Genomic DNA, 15,489 nt, shown 5'->3' with positions numbered 1-15,489 from the left:
GGGGACAGGGATCTGCCGATCGTCTGAACAAGAATCTAGCGCCTCGCTACACATTCAATGATTGCTGAGCCGTCTTTGATGCGCCCGTGTCCAAGCTAGCACGTCCGTCAACTTCGCATTTCGACACTGAGAGTCAACAGCTGCCAAGAGCCGACGAGCACGTGGTCCCAGTTCATTGTGAATGATCGTCTGAGATAAGGATAGGCTTCTGTATTGTTCTGTGCTGGAATGCGCAGCATTCATGATTCACATTCATGCAGCTACGACGATTACGATCCCGCGCTGACACCTGCTGGCCAGCAGGCAAAAAATGGGCCCACTTTGAGGAGTGCCACTTAGCTTTATCCAAGCATGCAAGCACACATGCATTGTTCCTGGCGGACTCTCAATTCGGGTCGCGAATAGATTATCGTCTGCGTCAGCTTAGACACGCGACTGCCAAAAGTGGAAATACCCTATAGAGACGAGCCCTGCGCTTACGCCTGGCACGCAATGGTCAGTCCGAGAGCGACAGACGTGAGAAGGCAGGACTGCGTGCACAATCATCATCCAAAATCTATTGGGGACCACGATGACAGCGCTAGCTATGACACTACTACTACTGTCTCGAAAGAGCCGCACGCACAGTCGCATCATGTTGGACCGACCGGCCAAAGCACCCAGCGAGAGGAACAGCCGCGGAACTTGTCAAGTCGGGCATATGCGACGTGCATGTGCCAACTCGCGCGTTTGAACTCGTGACTGTTTCGATGCGCGGGCATCACGGGTGAAGCCGGCAGTGCGAGATACCTATCTGCCGGGTATGTGCGCAGCCGGACATCGTGACAGCAGTCTTGACAGCTCAAGCCTACGAGGGGTGACACGTAAGTCGTCGGTGACTCGCTGTCCAAGTCTACGGTGGTTTCAGAGTGGGATGGCGTGATGTCTTGGATGCGTGAACCTATGAGAGGGAGGCCTGCAAAGCTTGCGGTCTGGGACGATATGTGAAGGGTCACGCCCGCACAAGCCTGGGAGGATGCGCAGCGGCAGAGCCTGAAAGCGAGAAAGGTATTGAAGACGAATGACGGATCCTAAAATATTTTGTTCTGTCAGGTATTCTATGGAGGCTTTGGATGAGTGAGCAGGTGGACGCGGCATTATTCTTCACCTGGCGCACTCTCGATTCACGATCGATAGAGTCGCGGCGGCTTGCACCAGGTATGGCACTACCACCCACGCCGCGCTACGCCTGCCGGCCACGATCTGGCCGTCAGCAGTGGCCGAGACGCTGTGCCAGACATTGCCCGTATGGTCGCCTTCCCTGACTTCGACCTCGTTCGCTGCAGCGACGAAGGCCGAGCACTTGTCGAGCACCAGCTGCCAGCGTTCCTTCTGTGCTTTGTCCATGATCTGTGCCACATCAGGGGGCGGGACATCGCGCGTATTCAGACGGCTAGCACCAGGTCCGAGCAAAGCGTCGATAGTGCGCTCGACAACGCCAGAGTAGCGGGCTCGCAGAGTGTCGAGAGTCGTGTTGCTTCTTGCCGCCGATGCATCCACACCAGGTGGTCCTCGCGCAATGCAGCCCATAAAGATTTCCGCCTCGGAAAGTGGGCCGTCTCTACCGCTTGGCGAGCACTCCACGGAGATCAGATCGACGGAGCGGTAGTACTCCGCGATGATGCGACGGACGTAGGGAAGGTGTGCGCGTACCTGCACTGCAGAGTGAAAGGGATCCAAGTACTTGCGCAATTGACTGTTCCAGTCATCTTGTGGAGCCTCTTTGGCTTTGCTTGAGTCGTCGCCGCCTGGGCTGGTCGAGCGCGACATGCCAGGGGTGCTGATGGGCTCGTGAGCAGAGGTGAGGAGAACAGGAGGTCCATCGACAATGGGCTTGTCTAGCGCCCTGTATAAGTGTCCCAAGGCCTTTCCAGATGCGTAAAAGTTGAATCGTTCGCGAGGCTCCGAGCGCATGGCTGCAGGTGCCCACTCGACTCGGAATTCTGCTTGCATAAAGTCAGGTCGCAAGCGTGGCACGGGTGGACAATCCTTCGTATCGACCGGAATACCAGTTTTGGGAAAGTCCACTGCTGTGCTATGCATGTGGGCCAGCTTCACGCAGTCTCTATCGAAGACCCCATAAGGTGATGCGTCTGCTAATATCAAGTGTCGGGTGGCGACCAAGCCCAGCCTGTCCGAGAACAAGAAGTCGACGAAAAACTCGATCATGTCTGGCGAGCGGACCATGTCAGCTTGTTGCTGCGCTGAGCACGTGTGGCTGATCACGGCCAATCTGCTCACCTGCTACGGTGCACTCCCTATCGAGATTGCGAGGTACAACGCGGGGATACTTGGCCGGTTCCTGAGTCTTGACTGTAAGCAGCGAGGGATGTTGAATGACGTTGAACAGATCTGCGATAGCATTCGATCCACATCGGTCAGTACCAAACAGATGCTGTTCTCTTTCGAGGCGCCAGCTGTACACACCTCCATCCAGATCCCCGCCCGACAATTTAGACGGCAGATCACGTTTACCCTTGGTAGAAAAGACGATGCAATTCCGAAGAGCATTCAGCTTGCTCCCTCGAGGCGGCAACACCGCTTCCGCATACTGCACGTCTCCGGGATGCAGCATAGGCGATCGACCCAGCAAGCATTTTCCGCGCAAGACAATGTTCCGGGGGCGCACGATGCCATCGCGAGGTCCGTCAAAGACTTCTACGCTTGCATAGACTTGCCCTTCTTCCAACCAGCCCGTCTCGTCAGCGACCCCATAGAGTGTGTAGCATCCCTCCAACACGGGTATGCGAGTGCGGTACTGTGAGGGTGAACGGACTACACTTGCTTGAGCGTCTGGAGGGACCACTGCCGCATCGAAATCATCACTCACTTTCATGTGTCGCGTTACAAAGGCCTGGAAAGCGCGATGAGCATCGTACAAGAAGGGGACTTTCTCTCCGTCAAGCGTGTCAATGCCGATACGCCGCAAAGCATCAAACAAAGCTGCAGCGCCTCCTGGTGGATGAGCATTGTACAGTCTGTACACCTGAGCAGTCAAGGTGAGGTTGGTGGCAGAGTAGCGCAAGTGGCTGACAGCCTCGCTGAGCAGCTCCATGAAGCGATCTTTAGGCACGCCCAGCGTTTCAAGCATCATGACCATGGGTCTATTCAGAAACATTGGCAGAGGCCCATCGGGCGCGTTGGCTATTTCGAGATAGACGTGCTCATCGTCGGCTTGAGAGGCTGACTTCTCAAATTTGACCATGCTAGGTCGCAGGCGGACATGGCCGGGAGGGAGTTCTGTGTCTAGAGTGACCATACCTTTTGCACCTCCGAGACGAATTTGAAAGACGCTCGCGGGCGAGTACTGGCTGCGTCGCCCGCCCCGAGCGCTGATGATCTTGCCTCTGATCTGCTCGGCTAAATCGGATGAGATGGTCCCAACTCCATCAGTGAAGCAGTGCCCTTTGCGCTCGATATCATCTATAAGGACCACGTTGGATCTCTTCACTGGAATCGTGAACATTGTCGACGTGAACGCTTGGCCCATACTGTGTTGCGGCGGACGCACTCGGTGAGCCGCGATGCAACTCAGGTACATGTCCGAGCTGGGTCCACACTCACCGAGCAGCGTATCGAGCGGGGCATCTGATAAAGGCCAAGTCGCCGATATTGTTGCGAATGCTATCCGCCGTGACCTTTTTGCTGTCGTACGAGAAGCGATGGACCATCCAGCAAGTACCTTCCTTGAGCGAGCTATTGCTGAAGGCCAAATATCGCCAACTCCTCCCCGCCACATCCAGTCCCTTTTCCAGCGCGTTTCGGAAGATCCATTTGAGCGCGTCCGAATTGACGCCTTCGATTCGCATGCGAAGACGCGTGGAAGCCCCTTCATCCACCATCTGAAGACGAAGAAAATGCACATCGCATCCTACAAATTGTCGCACGATCCGATTGCCCGCATCCGGGGTCGGGCCAGATAGAGACATGGCGCCAGAAGGCATAAGTCGAACGCTGTGAATCCGAAATTGCGCTGAGGAATCGATTTGGGGCAGAGGGGCCTTTTCCAGCTCTTCGGCCAGATCTTTGACCTTGGCGGGCAACAACCGCTTGTAGGCCTGACGAGGCTGCGCGGCTTCGTTGACGGGGCTCTTGTTGCGAATGAGTCGCGCGGAAAAGTTTTCCAATATCGCTGCCGCTCTTTTGGGCCCATCCACCACATCCTGCATCGAGGCGCGTTTATCGAGCGCTGTAAGCTGCGGCGCAAGGCTAAGCGCTTCCAGAGGCAGGATGAGCCCATCACGAACAATGCGTTCCAACTGGAAAGCCACGTCGAAGCTAAGTTTGGTGTAAAGCTCCCTCAATTTTCTCAGTGTGCTCTCGGTAAAATGCTCGAGGGGTCCCGTGGCGACGGACGACAAGCTTGCCGGCTGCGCTAGTCGGGGCCGCACAGATGCGATGAAGCTGTGAATCATTTGGCGAGGGCGCAGCGCTTTGAGGCAAATGACGTGGGCATAAGGTGCAACCAGGCCGTGCCTCTGATCGAAAAACGGCATCCTCTGATACTCTGGCGGGCCTGCGGCGTCATCTTCATCGTCATATTTGGAGTACTCGTCCCATCCCGTGAGTGCGCGGACCGGGTCGTTTGGTAGTATGAAAGCCGGAGTCCAGCGTAGCTCCAAGTACAAGTGTGTGCCGCAGATCATGGAACGCTTAATATTGCGCAGATCGATCTGAATGATGCCTTGATCCACGTGCAGGTGCATCCGCGCCTCATCGATAAGCAGTACAGCCCCCGAGCCATTCTCCTATGGGTGTGGGGAGACGGAAGCGTGCTCGTCAACGAATGCACCCCACGAGCAGAGTGACGTCTAGCTGAATGCAAGACTCACCCGATCTTTCGCTTTCCATGCCGGACAGAATTGGCTCTTGTCGTCCCATGCACCGCAGGTCAGCCCGCTAAACGGCAGGTCCGGGGGCAAATCCACCTCTGCGTCCCCGACGTAGTCATCATCATCGATCGGAGACGCGAGAGCCAGCCAAGCATTCGTCTCGGGTGGTCTTGCGCTAACTTGGAATGCCAGCCTATTATCCCTCACCATCACCTTACTCAAGGGAGAGTTGGACCCCGAAAAGATGCCGAGCCATCGCATCGCTGTGCCCTCGTCGGATAGCAGCAGGCGCGCCGTGCTCGCTTTGGGGGGCTTGGTGATGTGCAGCGGCAAGTAAGGCGGGCCTCTTTGCAATTCCCTGGAAGCTCTGCAAATGGACCTTCTCAGCTCTCGCATGGATGCCGCCGGCGGCACATTGAGGACGTCGAGGATGACTGGCGCTTCGAGCGGACGAAGGGGCGAGACGTGGCCCTCCAAAGGTGTGACGGGCATTGGCATGCCGAGATGTTCCGGTCTTGCTTGCGGTGGAGGCCGCGGCGTGTATTCAGCTTGAAGGCGCTTAGAGACCTTGCCAATCGCCTTTTTCGACTCATGCTCCGCCCCATTGAAGGGTGTCAGAGGGCCCTTCTTGGTGGCCTTGATACCATTCCCATTTGAGTGTGAGTGCGAATTGCCATGGGACGCCTGAGCTTCTGGCGGCACCCACCAGTATGGCGCGCCAGGTGGTTTGCCAACAGCAGGTAAAGGCGTATCCGAAGAGAGCGTGTGCCTTCCGCCTCTGGCCCCGTCGTTGCGCAGCTTCGCGTTGGCCACAGTGCTGTCGGAAGGACGCTGAGGGAGAGTGTAGCCCGCTGGCCCAGTCTTCAGATGAATCGTCGAAGGTTTGGAGGAGGTGGTGTTGCCATCCGAAGAAGATGAAGCAGGTTGGGGCCGCACCCGCGACGTCTTCATTCTCGACATCGCAACAGCTCGATTGGAGGGGATGATGAGAGACGAGAAGGACGAGGGCTTGGCGGATCTAGCTTGAGAATGATGCAAGTATCCGTACTACAGCTCGAGGTACAAGACGCTCGTCTTTATCATTGAGGTCTACGCTATGATCGGCGCGAAAAAGTCGTTCGCGAAGGTGCAACGATCTCCTTAGCTCCACTCCCCTTAAGCTGGTGGTGCGAATCTGTGCAGAGCCAGCCGCGCTCCAGCAGTGCTGCCCTTTCTATGCAAAAGCCGCGGTTGGCTAGAGTCGCCAAGCTGATGAGTATTGAATGCGCTGAGACTGCTCCTCTTGCCCAGCGCCCCAATCTGGCATGTGTACGGCAGCAGCAGCGAGCTGCTGAACTGTATGGCAAATGTTGCTGAACTTTTGTTGGGCGAAGATGAGAAGCTTTTCGAGGCTATCGGATCCGCACCAGCATATGAGACACTTCCTTCGGCGCAGTCGAATCTGCAGCAGAGCGGCGGCGCAATTGGTGTCAGCATCAGCCGCCGGTGCTCTCGAATCAAGAATGTCGATGTGTTGGAGATTGATCGCTGATCACCAGTCACTCTATGTATAGCCGAGGCTCATCAGCAAGCAAAAGGGCGGGTTGGACAAGCTTGAGGAATTGTGAACGGATCCTTCGAGGTGCTGTAGCTGTTGAGACGGGCAATGAGGACAGACTACGGGAAGTGACCCAGCAGCCTGGAGACTCGCGTGACCGCGTCAAGCTACGAATCAAGAATCTGAATCAAGAACCTTGAATGTGGAGGCAAATGAAGTATGTTTGTAGAAGCAGAATTCACATTCGAGATTCAGTGACTTCCTAATTGATTGTCGTGAATGTGTGGCTTTCGTTTCATCCCAATCACCAATCAGAATCTTGAATGTGAATCTTGACTGAGACTGTGACGCCCATGTCAGACAAGATCTTCTAAATGCGGCCCATGTGCGCTTAATTGCTGCTCATCCTCGGTCATGCACACATGCACGCGCGAAACAGACCTTCGTCGCGTCTACATGCAGCAGCGCGGCGCGGGGCACGCGTCGTCTCTGCGGACATCCGCGGGAATAGAGCAGAGTCATACCTCACGCACGTACACTCAAAATTCACTACAGCGTGAAGCGAGGGGAACCATTCGATCGTGGTCGTGGCGGCACCAGCACGCACCACCTGGTGAAACGTATTGATCATACCATCATCAGCAGCAGCAGCAGCCCGCTCCAAACTCTCTTGAAGGCTGTCCAAGCTTGTGCTGGTGCTTGAACACGCCAGCTGGTGTCCACCAACCTCACCTCGCAGCGTCCCTAGCGACAGTAGACAGTCCAGTCGGAAACAGCCCTACTCACCTCCGTCTCGCCCCTCGCAAACCAAGGCGTAGTCCTCGCACATCGCAATCACTTCCCGGTCAATTCGTCATATCAGTGACATTTCGTGTTGATTCCAACAAGATGCTGGTAGCAAGGTCAGCACTCGGTCGGTCAAATTCGACGCCTCACAGCAGCAGCAGCGTGAGCTCCTCGCATACTTTCTTCCGACATAATCGATCGCAGCAGCGCGGTGAGCCGAAGCTCAGCAGCGGGCGTTCGTTCGCATCAGCCTCTGCCGATGCTCCTCGAGGAACGGGACCGTCAGTTTCCAATACCGCCGGTCCTAAGCGGATACTCGTAGGGTATGTGTGCCCTCTCCAATCACAGGTGTCCCTTTCACCATATCGCTCCTCGCTCACCACACTACCTGCCCGCCTTTCGCCCCCTTTCGCATCTTCGCAGATGGACAGCATTGATCTTCATCGCAGGTTTCTCCTATTTCTATGTCAAGAAGCAAAATACTCGAAAGAAGAGGCAGATGATGATACGGGACGCGCAAGAGGTTGCCAGGTCACAAGGGGCGTCGGAAGAGGAGATTCGGCAAGTGCAAGAGAGGATAGAAAGGCTTGCGGAGAGACACGCTGTGGGAACCAATGCAGCACGAGGTGAGTGTGCGCTTTAGCTACTTCGCGAGGCATGGGATGGGCATCGGTGCTCACAGTGGCAAACTCTGGAGCCCTGAACATCGAGGAAGGGGGCGCTGAATGCGCCGGCGGGGGGGAAAGGGGGGGACGAGATGAGCTGCCCCTGCGTAGCTGGTTGCACAGCTTATTTCACAGTGTGCGCTGCAACAAGGTCCTGCAGGATGGGTCAACAGTCACAATTCAATTGTCGGCCGAGCTGACGCATTCGCGTGGGCGTCTCACTTTTCAAAACAGGCGCCACGCCATCCTTACCGCCAGGTCAGACAGAGCAGTCTCCCATTTCAAGCCTGCTAAGCGCGTTTGCGCGTCAAGGATCTCCAAAGGATGACAAGAATGCTGCATAGCTCGAGCTGGTGCGGAGCTTGCCAGGAAAGGCTGGTCGCAGTATGCACGTGCCCAGCATAATCACGCCACAGTGCAACGGGGACGATACAATGACATTGCAAGGAAGTGCTGGCTAACTCAGAGCGTGAATGGAGGACGAGCGATGATGGGGTGACATGATAAGCGAAACAGCGCGAGAAGTACTAGACGTGACAGCCTCTAGATGAGAGTAGAGCAGCAAATAGACCGGCAGACGGATGCTCGCAAAGGTGAGAACATCGCGTGGCTAGAGACACTTGACGACGTTGAGAGACACTTGACGTTGAAAATCAGCTCCACGAAGGGTCGTCCTCTGGGGCTTTGCCGCCACCACCACCAGCATTTGACACGTTGCTCGATTGCGCTGCCGATGCAGAGCTCGACGAAGCGGAGGCGTCATCTGACGACGGTGGCTCTGGTTCCGGCTTTGCTGGCTCTCGCCAAGTGCCGCGAAACTGGCGATCGAAACAGAGATGCTGCCACGGCTCAGCACAACACGCCATCATTCGGCTCGCGCAGCAATCTCTTTCGGCTCACCTCGTGATAGACCATGGCCTCGTCGTCCCAGGTTGGTCCGAAACCGGGCGTATTCACACCAGGACTGAAAGCTGTTCTCGGCAAAATCGCCAGCTCGCCTACCCGCACAGGATGTTCCAAATCCTTGAAGCGCGTCCAATCGAGGCCATAGCGCACTTTGAGGTAATTGACCACCGAATCGGTCCAGACGCCCGGTCCAGTCAACTCCATGATGGACAATTCGCCTTGCGTGTCGCTGTCCACCAGCGGCGTGCTCTCCAGCAGCGCGGCTTCGGCTAGCAGCGACTCCATCTTCTCAAAGATCGGTAGCAGCGATGCGTCTGTCGGTCTAGGTCTGCTGCTAGTTGAGGAGGTCGAAGGTGAGGCAGACGTCGACTCAAATTTTGCGATCGATCTTGTAGACTCTAGTGAAAGCCAGTCTTGCAGCCACTCCCTTCGCCCAGGCTTAGGGGCTGCGGTAGAGGTAGGAGAGCGGGCGAGGCGGGTCTTGACGCTATGGACGCGAGTCATTGAATGTCCAGACTTCGCACTAGCAAAGTCCAGCTTGGCTTGCAGTGAGCCCGCCTCAGCCCTTAGCATATTAATCTTGCGTTGCCGTTCCAGCTTGGCGTCCCGATACGCCAACGATGATAACTTGATCCTTCGCAGCAGATCTATAAAGATTGGGTGACCCGGGGCGCTGCCCATCGTCCACTGGACAAATTGCAGCGGTCGCGCCCACCACTTGAACCACTCTTGATTGCTCCCCACATCTGCTTCCACTGCCAAGATGACGCTGGGCGGCCGGGTCACCTGACGCAAGGAGAGGTTGCTGACTGACCAAAATGTGGCATTACGTCCCCATGCTGAAAAGGGTTTGAGGCACTGCGTATCGCTGTCAGAATAGATGCCTCCGTATGTCGGCAGAGTCAAAATGAGGTATCGCCATAGATCAGCGTGCAGGATAGGTTGGTTGATGCGATCCCAGATCTGCCTCAATCCGTTGGTCGTGCCCGATGGCGATGGGGATGACTCGGCCGTGGATGACCGGCTACTCGTTAACTTCGGCGCTGGAGGTGCGTCAGCCTTTGAATAATTGTCGATGAAGGTCGCATTGAGCCCGGCAGATACGACTTTATCGGGTTGCCCCAAATTCTGCAAGGTCCAGCTCGCAATGTCGTTATCATGGAGCATGCTGAACGTCCACCCTTGACCCTCGTTGAGGTTCTCAAAGCCCCAGCTGATGCGCTTCCCTTTGCGTTTATCGGTCTGCCAAAACTTCTTCGGAATTTGCGTGGACACAGCGGAGCTGTTGGAGTGGGAGGTCTGCGCTGTGCCGTTGCGTTCGGTGCCAATGCGCCCTTGTTCGACGTTTTCGGATGCATGCGATGAGGTCGAGGTGCCCTCGAAGCCTAAGTGGGCGTCGAGGTGCGCGAGCACGGCATCAGCATGCCAGCTAGGGAATTCTAAACGAACAAATTCCCTGAGCTCTGAAATGTAAGTCTCGAAGTCGGGAGTTGGTTGGCCGTACACGTTGTCAGTGGCAGGTGGTAGCGGGCTGGTCGGACGAGGTGGAGGGATGAGCGGAACACCGCCTAGCGAGGTGGGCAGGGCACTCGTCTGCGGAGGAGCGGCGGACAAGGGTGCCGCTGAAGAGTTCTCAGCCGACTTCTCTAGCGGCTGCTCCGTGACCTTGACTGCGTTGCTGAAAGCTTCCTCTTCGAAGGTGAGCGTTCTCTTTGACACTCTCAGCAGCACAGCTATGCAGAGCAAGCAAGATATGCCCAGGACCAGTGCTCGTTTAGAGAGCGTGTGTATCCTCTGCCTTCTCTGCTCGGCATCCGACAGCGGGCCCGTACCGACGACGTTTGTTTTTTGCCCATTCCCGACCAAGGGCAAGAGCTGGTACCCCTCGACGTCTCCCAACCTGCCCAGCAAGTGGTTCGGCAATCTGAGTATCATCGTGGAGTCGAGGCCGGGTCAAAAGAGCGTTCTAGGTGATGATGAAAGGCTTGTGCGAGCAAAGATATTGCATCTGAGGCATGGGTAGGGGACTCGACGTTGAGAATGAAGATGAGGGTTGGTGCAAGGCTGCACATGGAGTCGTAAGTGGTGCGAGGGCAGCGACGGGAGCAATCCCGACATGCATGCAGCTAATGTTCCTCATCGGCATGCTCTTTGGCCGTCGAAAAAGCCACCGGACTTGTCTGCGCTACCGTAGGCCCCTCGGCCCTCGCACTCCCAAGTTGCTGCACCCTCATCCTGACTGCAACGTGAGCTCGACGTCGCTCGTGCCGTCTTCTGCATGAGCTTCATGCAGGCACCCGTTTCCCGTCGCCGGCGGGCGGCCCGCAGGTGTGGGCTGCAGCGCGCGGAGACATTCGCAAGGACTCAACAGATGGATATACATGTACATGTGGGCTTCGCAACGAGCTCCTTCGATGGTTGGATATACATTTGTACATGTTCCAGATGCTCTTGATTCCTTCTAGCTACGTAGGCTGTGCAGCATGTCCAGAGTCAAGCACGTCGTGTCCAACAGTCACGGAACATACATGCAGCCGGAAATGGGGAGAGGGGTGGCGCACGTGAAGGAATCGTGGCAGGAGGGGCAACCTTGGCAGCGCAGAGCAGCAACATACAGACATCCCCACAAATGGCGGCGGTCCTGCGGATTTTTTCGATTACGCTTGTCGGCGTCAGATTTGTCGGTTGACATTGACGTGATGCTGGATGGACCCTCTGGCTTCTCTGTAAGACTCGTAGAGGCTCCATTCACCTGTTCGTCAACTCCGTCCCTGACGGTCCAACAAGCAAGCCGTGAAGGTGCTTCAAGCGCAAACGTGGCGGCGCTTGTTTTTGGCGTCATTCTGAATTGATCGATGCTCCGCGTCCAAGTGAACACTGGGAACCGGTAAAAAAACATGACTTGAAGGTTGAACGCAGGGACGGGGCGGGCGTGCTGCGCCCGGGTCTTTGGCAAAAAGGCGTGCGTCCGCCGGGAATCGAACCCGGAGCGCATGCTTCCTCGCCTCAGGGCAAATAATGGAAGGCAGGCATGTTACCACTACACCACAAACGCCTATGCAACAAAGCTGCATTTGTTAAAATATGATTAGCTTGCGAATGATTGATCACGCCCGCACATTTTCCTCTACGAGTCGCCGCAAAGCCTGCCATCCGCTCTCGGACCAGAGAGCGAGGTGTTTACTACGAATGGGGTTTCAGTCAGCAATTTTGCCTGTCTCAATGGCTTTGACTAGGATGCGACCAGTGCCAGCGACGCAATACCTGCTCTAGAATGGCTGCTCCTCCTCCTGTCCCGGGCTCACGCTAAGCTCCCGAGCACAGTATATAGGGTAGGCACGCAAAGTCACGGCCTATACTGTGTGACAAAAGCTTACGCGTGATTATTGACGATTCATGTGACTATTCAGATTAGCACGCCATTCTTGATTGTGGAAGACGCGCTCGAGCCACCAGAGCACGCGGCACACGCTCAGACACGCGTTGGACCGCCTCAGCGCCGCCCGTGGATTCGGGTTGAAATCACGAATGGCGCAAAAGCACGAATGTGAATCTTGAATAAGAATCACTAAGAATTGCGGCAGCGCGCGAATGCACCTTTCCCATTGATGCTGATTCGCAAAGTCCACCGAGGTCCGCGGGCTTGATGGTCGTGATTCCCAATCTGAATCGTGTATCTCGTGAGCACGTTCTCGCACCGAGCAAGCTCCTCCAGTGAGCCGAGCATTCGTGCTTTTCCCTTCTTTGCTGTGCATGCAATCGTGAATCCATCGATGTTATTGCGCCAAGATGTCCCGATTCAGTGACTGAGGGATGCTCAAGCTGCCGCCCTTGTCGCCCTCACCTTCATCTCGTCCACAACACTTGGAAGGACGCAGGGCAGTACGCGTCGAGAAGCCCATCCGCCATGCCCGCTCCCACGGCACCACTCTTCTCTTCTCGACCTGCTCTGCCCTTGCGAAGGCCCCGCACGGTGCTGATCATCGGCGGAGGTGTATGTGGCATCGCAGCTTTGAGGGCCTTGTCAGATCCCGATGAAGGTGCGCGAAGCCATCCATTCGACAAGGTGCAGCTGGTGGAGAGGAGACGCGATGTGGGCGGAGTCTGGTGAGTGAAAGACGGCGGAAAGGGGTTGGTGGGGTGGGGGGCTCTAGCGCGCAGACACCCTCGGAACGCTCGCTGATGCATCGCTGCCCTGTCAACAGGTACCTCGACCCGGCTGTAGTGGCCTCTGAACAATCTCGACCTTTAGGCAATGCAGAGGGCGAATGGCCTGTGCGGGACGCTTCGGATCGTCCGACGTGGCCTTCGCCGGCTTATCCAGCTCTTCGCGGCAATGTTCTGCCCCGCTTCCTCTCACTTTCAGGCGCACCATTTCCTCCGCCCGCAGAGAGGAATCCCTTCCCGACACTGGACGAGACCGAGCAATACCTACGCAGCGCTGTGCGGCCTTTTGAAGCGGGGAATGGGGCACAGGATCAGATCAGGACTAGCGTAGAGGTGCTGAGCGTCCACGAGCTGGCTTGCGCGGGTCATGCTCAAGGTTGGAGGGTTGCCCTCAGAGATTGGAATGCAGGCGGGCAGGAGAAAGTTGAGTTCTGGGATGCTGTGAGTCAGCTGTGATCACTTGCGATGGAGAGATCCCCGGACGTGCTCTGACAATCCTGTGAACTCTTGTTTGGCGTGCACAGGTTGTAATTGCTACAGGCTGGTGAGTGACATGTCGTGCGCAGCTGCTGCGTCGGGCACCGCTGCTGGAAAGGCTCATCATCCTCGATGCTCGGCAGGTACGACTCGCCCATCTACCCACCCATTCCAGGGCTCCTGTCGGCTTTGTCGACGCAGCGCTTTTTCCACGCAAAGTGGTACCGCTCGCCAGCACCTTTCCTGCCGCATATTGAAGCGGGTCGTAAAATAGTGGTTGTAGGAAACGGAAATAGCGCCAACGATGCTGCTTCTCACTTAGCGCCTCATAGCAGCGTAGCAAGGCCCGTCTATCGTAGCATCTTGCAAGCTCAATTGCCTGTGTTTGTCTCGCTGCCGGATGAAAGGATAAAGGATGTGCCCAGCATCAAGGAAGTCAAGGTGGAAGGAGAGAGAATCGATTTGCTGCTTGCTGATGATCAGTTGCTGGAGGATTGCGTTGTGCTGCTCGGCGTGGGCGTGAGTTCGATTTCCCTACTTGTGCGACGCTGTGATAGGACAAGGCAGGCTACGTCGCTGACCAGGTCGCACGTATCTCGACTTCGCGGTCCAAGTACGAGGTAGGCACGATACCTTGGGTGCACCTCCTCAAATCGGAATCAGCCTCAACTGACTCGATCGACAACATCAAAGCGTCACAGTACCTTTCACTGACGCCAAGGGCGCGTATCAACCCAGCGAGTACTACCAATGTGCTGGATGAGACTTCAACCACTGCTCCGACCCCTTCGGGAGCGCTGCCTACTATACAGGGTTCCGACAGCGATGTCAGTAGGGATACTGCTCAGTGGCCGCCTCGGGTGCCCAACTTGCATCATCAAGTCTTGCACGGTATCAATCCCACCTTGGCTTTCTCTGGCCTACCCGTATCGAACACTGTAAGTGTACATGCACCGCGGCACCTCACTTGTCGCTGCCTAGGCCTGGACACATGCGCTAATGCCTCGTCGTGTGTCTACTGTTCTGGAAGCCCTTTGTCTTGGCTGACATGCAGATGCGCTACACACGGGGCGTCTGGGATGGATCGATAAGCCTGCCATCGAGCAGAGCAGGTCGCACTCTGGACGAAAGGCGCCGGATACAGGTCCTCGAGGAGCGAAAACCTCAGTACGCATCGATGGACCTGGCGCTGCGAGCGGACTGGGAAAAGGGCAGAGCGCAAGGCTTGGCCGAAGCTCTGCGTCTGGCCGCTCCGCCATCATTTGGACAGCCACTTTACCACATGCTGCCAGGTCTTCATGCGGACGAGCTTGAGTATGCGCAGCATCTTAGACAGGAAGTGATCAAAGCCAAACCTTGGTTGGATCCGCTGCTGGACAAGTGGGATGCGGCTAGAGATGCTGCGCGACAGGGCATGTACAACGTCAAATTCATCTCCCTCGTAAAGGCGAAATTGGCTACCCTAGACGCTTCACAAAGAAGCGCGGATCCTAGACTGTAATCTTATGCATGCCGAGAGGAGCGCGACCGTCAATAGATATTTGTCAAGGACACTCCCGCACCTCCCAAACATAACGATGCAAAGCGAAGACTCTGACTGCCTCGCTCGCACGAGCCATTCTTGCTCGTCATGCCATGCGCCTTAAGAATTGGCTCACACTTCGTAGCAAAGATAGGAGGGAAAGTGGCTCTTTGTATTGACAGGCAGTTGTGGGTGTGGGACTCTCAGATGTGTATGATATAGGCTCGATGGGCTCGACGGAACAGTAGCGGAATATGGAAGCGCGACGGAAGCAGAACGATCATGGGGAATAGTTCGGGATAGCGAACAGGACAGGGAATGGCAAGATCGGTTCGATGTGCAATCAAGACTCGAAGCGCATCAGAGGGGCAAGCGAACGACGCATTGTGTCCGAGGAGAAGGCGTGCTGATGACGGTGACAAGGGACAATGTTGGAACCTGGAAATTTATGAGACTCGTGAAAGCTTCTGACTGATCGGTAACCGCGGCGCTGAGCGACTAGGCTTGCGGCAGCGTCGGCTCGATTGTGAGGAGGCATTTCGTCATCAGAGGCGACTG

The 15,489-nt window shown here is 56.1% G+C and overlaps 4 protein-coding genes and 1 non-coding gene across 5 annotated transcripts; 2 read left to right on the top strand and 3 right to left on the bottom strand.

The window, feature by feature from the left end:
• Positions 1-942: 942 nt before the first annotated feature.
• IE81DRAFT_95527 (RdRP-domain-containing protein) lies at positions 943-5,928 on the bottom strand. Its single transcript, XM_025517775.1, has 6 exons — positions 4,872-5,928; positions 3,604-4,787; positions 2,870-3,530; positions 2,467-2,797; positions 2,281-2,391; positions 943-2,210 (listed from the first exon to the last, which is right to left on the bottom strand). The coding sequence occupies exons 1-6, from the start codon at positions 5,829-5,831 to the stop codon at positions 1,144-1,146; spliced, it is 4,314 nt and encodes a 1,437-aa protein (XP_025370472.1). The 5' UTR covers positions 5,832-5,928; the 3' UTR covers positions 943-1,143.
• Positions 5,929-7,168: 1,240 nt separating this feature from the next.
• On the top strand, positions 7,169-8,456 carry IE81DRAFT_95500 (hypothetical protein). The gene is made up of 3 exons (XM_025517774.1): positions 7,169-7,517; positions 7,618-7,820; positions 8,094-8,456. Exons 1-3 carry the CDS (start codon positions 7,297-7,299, stop codon positions 8,201-8,203), a joined length of 534 nt encoding a protein of 177 aa, XP_025370471.1. The 5' UTR covers positions 7,169-7,296; the 3' UTR covers positions 8,204-8,456.
• Positions 8,457-8,708: 252 nt separating this feature from the next.
• IE81DRAFT_288951 (hypothetical protein) lies at positions 8,709-10,022 on the bottom strand (the record flags this gene model as incomplete). Its single annotated transcript, XM_025511798.1, has 3 exons — positions 8,709-9,099; positions 9,394-9,728; positions 9,870-10,022. Coding segments are annotated over 3 exons (879 nt in total), but the record flags the coding sequence as incomplete, so codon positions are not given.
• Positions 10,023-11,728: 1,706 nt separating this feature from the next.
• On the bottom strand, positions 11,729-11,820 carry IE81DRAFT_t11. The gene has a single exon. It is a non-coding gene; the product is annotated as a tRNA-Gly (tRNA).
• A 564-nt stretch (positions 11,821-12,384) lies between these two features.
• On the top strand, positions 12,385-14,961 carry IE81DRAFT_322610 (FAD/NAD(P)-binding domain-containing protein). The gene is made up of 6 exons (XM_025513687.1): positions 12,385-12,872; positions 12,971-13,373; positions 13,457-13,476; positions 13,553-13,928; positions 14,024-14,347; positions 14,440-14,961. The coding sequence occupies exons 1-6, from the start codon at positions 12,673-12,675 to the stop codon at positions 14,908-14,910; spliced, it is 1,794 nt and encodes a 597-aa protein (XP_025370469.1). The 5' UTR covers positions 12,385-12,672; the 3' UTR covers positions 14,911-14,961.
• Positions 14,962-15,489: the final 528 nt, after the last annotated feature.

This window comes from Ceraceosorus guamensis (genome assembly GCF_003144195.1).
Source record: "Ceraceosorus guamensis strain MCA 4658 unplaced genomic scaffold IE81scaffold_21, whole genome shotgun sequence".
Lineage (NCBI taxonomy): Eukaryota > Fungi > Basidiomycota > Exobasidiomycetes > Ceraceosorales > Ceraceosoraceae > Ceraceosorus > Ceraceosorus guamensis.
This window is presented reverse-complemented; position numbering and strand designations above follow the sequence as displayed.